Genomic DNA, 10,465 nt, shown 5'->3' with positions numbered 1-10,465 from the left:
ACCGTGTGTGTGGTCGGGTCGTAGAAGAAGTTGGACCAGTTTGGGTCGGTCTGCATAAATCTGAATTCAAACAGTTCCCTCAGACACAGGATCAAGATGTTCTTACAGATCTGAAACCAGAGTAGAGATAAATCAAGATGATGTTTTGATGAAGTCATTATTGTATTATTTTGTTAACTTAGTCAAGACAATTATTACAATGTTTTCTATTTTAATTTGGTGACACGTTAATATTAATGATGTCGACAACCAAAGGATGTCATTCATTTGGACTTGAGTTTAATATTTCTCGAGCCATTTTCTGTGTTTCGTCAACAAACATACCCTTACAAACTCATGAGCCCTGTACCCTTATTGTCAATAGTCACACAGCCAGCACAAGTAAGCTATTCGCTGACTCTTTCTGTGGAACGAGTGAGATAAAAACCTAGAAGTTAGAGGTTGTTTGTCAAGCCTACAACCTTCCCAGGGGCGAAAAAAGTGGACATCTTTCCTGAAATTCACGCATATTTTCGTAAAATCAAGATTATAGATGAAACTAATATAACATCCACTTCAGGTAAAAAAAAAAAGAAGAGCACTCATCCACAAAAGAAAAAAGAAAATGGGTATTATCATATTATTATATCATTGTCTTCCACCCCTCCTCCCCAAGGGATTCACCTCTTCCTTTATCTCCATGCTGAGGCCCTCAGCCTGGTCCAGGGGAAAGCCGGCCACCAGCTCTGTGGTCAGAACGTGTCTGCCGCTCAGCTCCGCGATCACCTCCGGCACGTAGAAGAAGGGCTGGTCTTTGAGCAGCTCCCTGTGGAACAAAAGAGAAGCAGCCCGTATAAAACAGGGTCCCCTCCGGTTGGACAGTTAAAGCGCTGTGAAAGGCTCCCCCTCTTCCACCACCAGGTGTGATGTGGATCGGCCGTTCCAAGTCGATTCACGATCTACCCTCTAGTGACGTCACACATGGGCGTGCACACACCCAGATGTATGGTAGATCAATGGATCAAGCTGCCAGCCTTCCCGGTAGACTGAACCAACTGGTAGGCTGAACCATCCATCAATGTCTGGGTGGACACTCCCATGTGGAAGCTCTCTAGAGGGTGGATTGTGAAATGGCTTGTAAGCCAATCAACATCACACCTAGTGGTATAATAGGTAAAAAAGCCACTACATTTAAATATTTTTAGCTGTAAGATTAAAAGGTCAGTGTTACATGCGCGTGCGTGCGTGCGTGTGTTGTGCGTTTCCCGAGCAAACAGAATCTGTTAGGGTGCAGCATTAAAAAATATAAACGAGATAATGTTTGGTTTTCAGATGCATGGGAAAATGGGACCTCCGAGCTCTCAAGCTGCACATTCAAAACACCATGACGCTGGTTGTGTGAAGTATGCACGAGGGCTGTTCTGTTTGTGCCCCGTGTTTATTCTGTGCAGGCTCACTTGAACTTCAGGGAGCACTGGGCTTCCCTAATGTAATCACATTCCAGGGCCAGCTCTCTTCTCATCACATCGATCAGATGCTCTGGAAACAGACCTGGGTAGAGAGCGGGAGGGAGAGTACTTTCACAATCTACAAACTGTGCTCAAGGTTTTCAAATAACGTCTCTTTTTGTGACTTGGTGCGACAAAAAAAGGTCAATGGTGAAATTGTTTAGCTTTGATCTCATCAACCCGTAGCCATGAAGTTAAACATAATGGAAGATCTTAAGCTGATGGGGGAAGAGAGGAAGAGATGAAAACACCATGAAATTCTATAAAATAAATACGTGATGAGATTTGGAGAAGAGAATATTGAGAAGTCAGAGGTTTGAGCCGGTGCGAGTCTGTGCCTGTACCTTCGGGCAAGGCGTTGCTCATGCTCAGTACCGTCATGAGGTTGTTGACATCGCTGTTGATACTCTGAGCCACGCCTGGGTACTGGAGCAGCACGCACACAATCACAAGCACACAGGTCAGCATTTCAACTTCAAGCATGAGTACACATGGTTGTGGAAGCACATTGTAATGCTCTCAAAATTAAGGAACGCACACACGCACACACACACACACACACACCTGTATCTTCATGGCCACCTCCCGGCCGTCCTTCATCTTGGCCAGGTGAACCTGACCGATGGAGGCCGCCGCGAAGGGCCTCTCTTCAAACGACTCCAGCTTGTCCCTCCAGTTCGGCCCCAGGTCACTGTTGAGCGCTTTCTACACGCGCACACACACACACACACACACACACACACACACACACACACACACACACACACACACACACACACACACACACACACACACACACACACACACACACACACACACACACACACACAGTGTTAAGATTACATTAAATTCAATTTCCACCTTTGTGATTGTTGTACACCGAGTTTACACCCCACAAATGTATCCCACACTGTGGAGAGTCTGTGGCTTCTTTTTCCAAAGGGTAAGGAGGCTGACTATTCAAAGGGATTTCCAAAGGGTAAGGAGGCTGACTATTCAAAAGGGATTTCCAAAGGGTAAGGAGGCTGACTATTCAAAGGGATTTTCCCTGAGGCTGATGAGATGTTTAAGAGAGGGTTTCAGTTCAGTCGGGTCGTCAATCAGAGGAATAGATAAGGCAGAGCAAACAGAAAGTCTGGTGAGATCAGCCATATATTCATTGGCACGGAAAACAGGCTGGGAAGAACAAAGGCAGAGACTGAAGAGAAATACTTTCTTTGGGAACACCAACAAAGCAGAGCGAAAACACTGACGTGTTGGGCTCTAAAAGTAGAAGAAGAGAGACAGACAGAGAGAGCGAGACAGAGAGAGAGAGCCAGCGAGAGACTCAAGGACAGAGAGCCAGAGAGAGACAGAGACAGAGAGAGTGCGTCAAAGACACAGAGAGAGAGAGAGACAGAGACAGACAGAGACAGAGAGACAAGGGCAGAGACAGAGATAGAGACATAGTCAGAGAGACAGAAACAGAGAGAGAGGGAGACATGACGAGTGTGTACCATCATTTGCTTCATGGGCATGAAGTCAGCGCTCTGTCTCACTCGCTCGAAAATCTTGGCCAGCTGGGGGTTGATGAACGCATCATCTGAAACACAAACACAACCACCTGCTTTTACCTTCTTTGGAGCACCTCAGAGATCAGCACCATGACTCAGCTGCCGAACACTTTAGATAGAACACTTAGCAGACACTTAGATACCGCAACAACCAAGAATGGCTTGATGAAGGCCAGTTTAAAAACATAAGGGCACTTGTGTATAATAATACCCCGCAACAGCATTTGATATGATGCTAACAATAGCAATGATGTTTTTCGCCAGAGGACAGGACAAGAAGTCTTCAATAAGCAATTGCGTTAAAAGCTGGATAATGTAAAGCGGCTATTTATTGTGAAATAAACAATCAATTCACATCATCACACTGTCTGACTTTATTTTGCAATAATCAACTACTCACTGTCCATTACCCCTAACCTAATCACTATAACTGAACTATTCATTAATTTATTAATAATTACCATGTGATCCCATTCATTGACGTATTATAAGATGAACATCATAAGGAGATCAATCTGTCAAGGTTAGAGCTACATACAATCACAAATCTATATATATATATAACTGTTTACACATATTGCACACTCAGTGGCAGCAGCAAACTGCTCTATGCAAGTGAGCGGTGTGTGTGTGTGTGTGTGTGTGTGTGTGTGTGTGTGTGTGTGTGTGTGTGTGTGTGTGTGTGTGTGTGTGTGTGTGTGTGTGTGTGTGTGTGTGTGTGTGTGTGTGTGTGTGTGTGTGTGTGTGTGTGTGTGTGTGTGTGTGTGTGTGTTCTGTTTATAGAACTGGCCCAGCCTCAGTATATCCAAGGTGATGACGCAAAAACACCTGACACGTGCATTTCCAATAACATTCAGTTAGGGAAATATAGACGTGTAGAGTCGGACTAGACTGGGCTCATGTTTTTTGTCATCATATCGAGTGTGTGTGTGTGTGTGTGTGTGTGTGTGTGTGTGTGTGTGTGTGTGTGTGTGTGTGTGTGTGTGTGTGTGTGTGTGTGTGTGTGTGTGTGTGTGTGTGTGTGTGTGTGTGTGTGTGTGTATATATATATATATATATATATATAGTAGTAGTATATGTGTGTGCTTTGTGTGTATGTCTGCATATTCAATAGTTAAACTAGTCAAGAATGGACAGTAAAAGCTTTACTTTTGGCATGATCCAAAGCAGTCAACAAGGTTAAACAGAGTGGGAAAGAGAGCGAGGTGAGAAGCAGAAAGAGTGAGCTATCCTCTGTAGGTCAACAAAGTTCCCCTTCTGTCTCTCGCCCTCTCTCTCTGTCCCTCGTTCCATCATGCCATCCCTTCCCAGCCTTCTCCGTCATGCTCTCATTTCTCTCACACCCTACGTTCAGCATTTCCTACATTCCATCTCAGTCCAGTCCTCCACCTCGCTCTCCCTCTCTCAGCGTCCTTGGGCTTCACCTAAGCATAATGCTGGATCTATCTGTCGGTCTGTCTAATTGGGTGCATGCACAAATTTGCAAACCCAAATCAAGCTTAACCTTGATACACTTGTGGATATGTCGATATGTTTTGGGGGATTGAGTGTCTCTGTGTGCAGGATTGCAAGTATGAATGCATGTGTGTACGTTGTGCCTGCGCGTTTGTGTGTGCACGCCAGTGTGTGTGTGTGTGTGTGTGTGTGTGTGTGTGTGTGTGTGCACGCCAGTGTGTGTGTGTGTGTGTGTGTGTGTGTGTGTGTGTGTGTGTGTGCGTGTGTGTGACTGTGTACGAGTGTGAGTGTATGCACGTGTGTATACGTGTGTGTGTGTGTGTGTGTGTGTGTGTGTATACGTGTGTGTGTGTGCGCGTGTGTTATCTCACCTTGAATGCTGAGCATCTGTCCTAGTTTCAGCGCGGCTCCTCTCACCTTACACAGGGTCCTAACGATGCGTTCTGCGTTGGCCTCGGACAGGAAGGGGCTGGAGTCCAGCACTGCCTTCTTATCGCCTGCCGGGGGGAACAACAACCAGACATGGGGGGTAGAACCAACCAGAACCTCCCTGGGTGGAACCCTGTTCTCAGTGGAACTGTTCAACACACTCCAAAAAAACATATTTTTTATATGCTCATATATAACCTTGATCAGAATTAAAAGTATAATTAAAAAAAAAGTATAAAATCTACGCGTTTGTGTGCATGTACGTATGTTAATGTCTAGGTGGACACACACACACACACACACACACACACACACACACACACACACACACACACACACACACACACACACACACACACACACACACACACACACACACACACACACACACACACACACACACACACACACACGTCAATCAAACTTGTTTACTGATTAGCAGATTAGCCCAGTGCGGGGATTAGCCAGCCTCTAAAGCAGCTTGCAGCGAGTGTGTGTGTGAGCCAACGAGCAGGTTAAGGTTTGAGGTCCAGGTCCTTATAGGTTGCTGGTTCGATTTCATATAAGGGACATAAGAATAGTTCATGTTTATTTGTATTTTGGGATAAATTAGTTATGGGTTGACATTACATCCACAGATGATTTATTATGGTTTAATATGCATTTATCGCAATCTACCTTGTGACTTCTGTGCTTGAGTGAGTGAGTGAGTACCGATGCTTGTGCATTACCTGCTCCATCACTTGATCTCATGGTCTTCTTGGCGACTTCTGCCAACGCTCCAAAGCCGAGCCCCACAGCCAGACCTGCGTGGTGGACATAAACAGACGCTCACGGCCTGGCCTGGGCAAAAAGAAACCTTCACGTCGCGTCACCACCACACCGAATGAGGGACTTCCTACGCTGGGTTCTCATTTGCACATGCAATGGTTCTGCACACCCACATCATCGTACACTGAACCCCGCAGGCCACTTTAATATACCAAAACCAAGAAGAAGTAAAGCACTCCAGATAATCACATTAGAGAGTGATCAATGGTTCTGAATCACAAACTGCACACAGCGTACATAGCACTGTTACGTCAAACTTGGTTTCGGGAAATCATCTTTTTAGTTGACATGGAACATGCCGTTTTGTATCTTTCACTTGGGCTATCGTGTGTACATGCCTTATTATTGCTGAGCTTTTGATGACCTGCTCTCACGTTTCAATCTTTAGCGTAAAATAGAAAACACTTTTGGATGAAGTCTGTGCATTGTTAAGATGTGAAAACATACAACAGCAAGGCTGAGGTGATAATGCTGCTTCCCCTCCTCTGTTGAAAGGGGACTTTGGTCATGTTTAGGGATCACTAGCAGAAGGGATGGCCGGCATGGTACACCCAAACAACCAATAAACCGGCTTATCAATCCTTTGAAATCGATAACGTAACTGCCACTCACAAGTTATCTTCGGCCTATTCTTAGAAATATATTAACCTAGCTACAAAGCTAAGGATGAAGAGAGATGGGCTGCGGTTGGTGGAGCAGGATGACATCAGTCAGATAGAGCAATGCAAAGCCGTGGCGCTGTGAAGTCACTTTGCATTTTTGTTGCAATTGTAAAGCAAGTAGGCTCTCGGCCACGCGTGTGGGACCGACTGCCTTGATTGGCTATTTGTATATGGTTCTAGGTCTAGGGAAGCCTGCTACAGGTTTTATTTAAAGCAGGGCTGATTAAGAGTGCTTATCGTCAACGGTCACGTTGTAGATGGTTGTAGAGTGTGGGGGTGCGTCTGGTTGGGCTCTGTCTGGAGGGGAGCGATTGGAGAGGGGTGCGGTTCTCGGGAGCCAATTAGCAGACAGGTGAGTCAGTGGCAGGTGTTGCCAATGTGCTAATCATCGGTCTTATATTTAACACAAGGCAGTGGAGCTGCCAGAGGGGAGAGAGAGCTTCATGTTATGTGCCACAATAGGACAGGGTGTTGCTGTAAAAATAATTATCTCCATGTTTAACAGTATGTGGTTGAGCTAGAGGCAGGATTGTCTCCTTGCAATATACTGTTGTGCTTGGGGAAATGTCATATACAAATGTTGCGTGATACTGAGAGAATGGGGGACTCTTTTGTGCAACAAATCTGTGTCACAACACAAGTGATGGTGTTTGACACTTCCTGATTTTGTCGCTACCAACGGTTAGATATAGCGAGACCCACTCCCATGACTAGTGCTGGTATTGCGACTAGCGCTTTTACTGCTGAGCCAACTTGTTTCCCTTGTCCCACACATTTCAGTGCACCGTTGACCCTGTGTTAACCTACAAACAGCTAATAAGACAGGAGGACTTCTGCCGGGATTCCCAGGCGAAACTCCTCGTTCCACCGGCTCACTTTGGTCAATCCAACTCGGAACAACAAGGTGCCGACTCTGTGGTTCTATTTTTAATCCTGTGTTGCTGCCCCCTTTTTGGAAATGCTTAAATAAGGATTAGACGCCGCAAATAGTCACTTTGTATTCCAGGACAACTCGACACTACAACAGCACAGGACAAACATGGGTCTTAATAAAGCACACACCATTGTGTCCACTGTGTGAAGGAGAATGAAGGACATGAGTGTAGCGTAGTCAACATCTCACACTCTCCTGTCCAACCCTTTCTTGCCAGCCAGCCACCTTCAGGTCTCTAAAACTGTCAACACCCACCCGTCCGGGGTCAACTCCTCCCTGTTCCTTGGCCTCGCTGAGCTGCCCTCGAGCATGACACTAAAGCTGTTAAGGCTTTAGTGTCGCTTTCAAGGCTTTTTGGCCAAAGACCAACAACGGCATATTAAGAATTGCAACATGGTCGTAAATTAAAGCCTAGTTTTAAAGTATATTAGCGATTCAGTTCTCGTTACGGTAACCTCCACCTGTTAACTCATCCATCAACCGGCAGGGGTAGCCATGAGTTGCTGCCATTTCAAACAGTATTCAAACCTTCCACAAGAGTTAATAAAGTGTGGCGGTATGTCGGCATGTCAATACAAGCCACTGATTCCTCAACAAGACGCTCACAATTCCAAGACTTAAATAATACCAAAAACCTAAATCCTTTTTTTATTACATTCTTTCTGACGTGCATAGGCAAGGCAATATCTGATTCTTTAATAAATCAACCATTGCATCATGGTTTATCAAAAAACAGCTCGGTAAGATATTCGGTGTATTGTATGTATATCAGCTTGACCGTGCTACATTGTGTAAAGGTAGATAGAGCAGGGCGACATGGGAGTCGGGACTGTTGGTGGGTCTTTATAAGTGCAGCATGAACAAGAGGCAGGCCTTGGGGTCAAACGGAGGATTATAGCACACAAATCGATCAGTTTACGGCATGCAGACATACACAGGGACAGAGAATTGAAGTTTAGGAAGGGAAAACTCATTATCTCTCTAGATATCGCTCTCTCTCTCTCTCTCTCTCTCTCTCTCTCTCTCTCTCTCTCTCTCTCTCTCTCTCTCTCTCTCTCTCTCTCTCTCCTCTCTCTCTCTCTCTCTCTCTCTCCTCTCCTCTCTCCTCTCTCTCTCTCTCTCTCCTCTCTCTCTCTCTCTCTCTCTCTCTCTCTCTCTCTCGGGGTTCCCCATCTCCCGCCTTCTCTCTCTCTCTGTGTAGACCTCTCATCTCTTACCCTCTCCCTCCAGGTTAGTCTATTGGTTTTCCCTCCTACCCTTCTCTGGAGCTAAGGATGGACCAGAACTTTTGAAAACGTTTAAAAAAGTGTCCGTATGAAGAGTCTACTGATTTTGGATTTTGTAGAGCCTGACCAAATAACTTCAGGGTTTGGATAACATTACATGGACCGTCAGAGCAAACAGACTAAATGGTGGGGTATAGTATGTATGAGACACACACGAAAGGGTCACATTACAGTTTAACAACTCTGAAGTCAACAGGTCATACCCTGACATCTATATCCACATCCCGTTGTGGTCTGGTCCCGAGGTGTGTACACATGTTTGTACCTCCAACGTAAACAAACATGACAGGGGCCATGCCATGCATGTCTGCTGTGTCATGTACCATGCAAAATAAACATGATGGCTGTCCTCATATGACATGAGGACAGCCTCATGTCATATGAGGCTACATGAGAAACCGTCCTACCTACCATGAACGTAATGTTTGAAGTAAAAGTGCTCGGTTTTTTAATGCAATTATACTTCACATTCAATGCAATGCAATTTCAAAATGAAAAGCTGACTGCTACTAACACATGCCAAAAGGGACAACTAGATTTTTTTTCTGAAAAAAAAACTTTAAAAGCTCAAAGTGGCAACCATTGCTATTCTCCTGATGATCAGCCATGGTGGTTTAGTCCATCTCCAAGAGAGGAACTAATCCTGAGGTTTCCACATTTTGTTAGAGTGTAATATGTAAACCTTTACGAGGACCAGACAGGTAAATAGGACAAGATTGAATTTAGAACTGAATACCGGGGTACCACTACTATAGCTGTGAGCTGAAGAGCTGGCTGTTAGCCACCAGTGCTACACTGTCAAAGACCCACTGAGAGGAAACTACACCTCTGTACTATAAATATTTAAATAATCTTAACTTTGGCCAAACATTACCATCAACCTTTAAATACAGTGCACATGCAAGGAATAACTGACCCGCGGACAGAGAGGCGAGAGATGAAGACAGGAGGAACGTTACCTCCAAAGTTGGCCAGTCTGCTGAGTCTCGTCACTGGAACTTTGCGCTCCCTGGCGCGCTCACTCAACTTCAGCCCAAGAGATAGAACATGAACATGCCGTCTTTAACAGAGGTTAAAGCAGTGGCTTCACAGGAGTCTGGGATTGTGGCGCATTCAGTTCTAAATACAAGAACGAACTAAAAAAACAAGTCATCTTATAACTCTATTTGAGGTTCCTTTTAAATTTACTATTCATTCTTTGTAAAGCTCCTGGAACACAACGAAACCTCCTTCTGTTGGTTTGCTTGTATATGCCGAGTAACGCATTATTTTGCCCACTTGTGTGATTGCATGTACGTGTGCGTGAGCATGATTACCATTTGTTTGTGTGGTTTCATCTCAGCTCTTTTGCTCTGCCTGGCTTTCTCCAGGTCCTCTGCGGTCAGCCCCCCCACCGTGGTAGGGTCTTGATGGTAGCCCCTGGACTGCCCCACAAACTTCACACTTGCCAGGTCTAGACGGTATAGCTGCCTGTTCAGATCCTGATGGTAGAACGTGGGGTGTCCAAGGATGTGCCTGCCGGGAATTGAAACATGGGTATCATGTTTAACGATAAAATAATGGTATTTTCAGAATGCAGGGTTAGATATAAAATATATATATATTATTTTTTTTACAACATTTACAACATTTCCTCCGAAAGCAGATACAAGTGGGCTCCTTTGGGGTCGTCGTACCTGGGTTCCCGGCGGTATGACCGAGTCTGTCCGGTGAACTGCTTGCTGGGGTCTTGATATCCTTCGAACAGCTTCCCCTTGGCTTGGCCAGCGCTGGCAGCTGTACCCTGACCGCCGGCATCGGCCACTCCATTGCCAAACTTGAATTCCTC

The 10,465-nt window shown here is 45.2% G+C and overlaps 1 protein-coding gene across 1 annotated transcript in view; it reads right to left on the bottom strand.

The window, feature by feature from the left end:
- coq8aa (coenzyme Q8A, genome duplicate a) overlaps positions 1–10,465 on the bottom strand; it is a 19,706-nt gene that overhangs the window by 2,135 nt on the left and 7,106 nt on the right. Inside the window, exons 5-15 of the mRNA XM_056581916.1 lie at positions 10,314–10,462; positions 9,954–10,152; positions 9,597–9,663; positions 5,656–5,730; positions 4,867–4,992; positions 2,984–3,069; positions 2,052–2,192; positions 1,832–1,913; positions 1,437–1,530; positions 664–805; positions 3–110 (exon numbers count right to left, since the gene is read on the bottom strand). Coding sequence (XP_056437891.1) covers positions 3–110; positions 664–805; positions 1,437–1,530; positions 1,832–1,913; positions 2,052–2,192; positions 2,984–3,069; positions 4,867–4,992; positions 5,656–5,730; positions 9,597–9,663; positions 9,954–10,152; positions 10,314–10,462 — 1,269 coding nt within the window. The remainder of the gene's footprint in view (positions 1–2; positions 111–663; positions 806–1,436; positions 1,531–1,831; positions 1,914–2,051; positions 2,193–2,983; positions 3,070–4,866; positions 4,993–5,655; positions 5,731–9,596; positions 9,664–9,953; positions 10,153–10,313; positions 10,463–10,465) is intronic.

This window comes from Gadus chalcogrammus, chromosome 21, assembly GCF_026213295.1.
Source record: "Gadus chalcogrammus isolate NIFS_2021 chromosome 21, NIFS_Gcha_1.0, whole genome shotgun sequence".
In the NCBI taxonomy this organism is placed as follows: domain Eukaryota; kingdom Metazoa; phylum Chordata; class Actinopteri; order Gadiformes; family Gadidae; genus Gadus; species Gadus chalcogrammus.
This window is presented reverse-complemented; position numbering and strand designations above follow the sequence as displayed.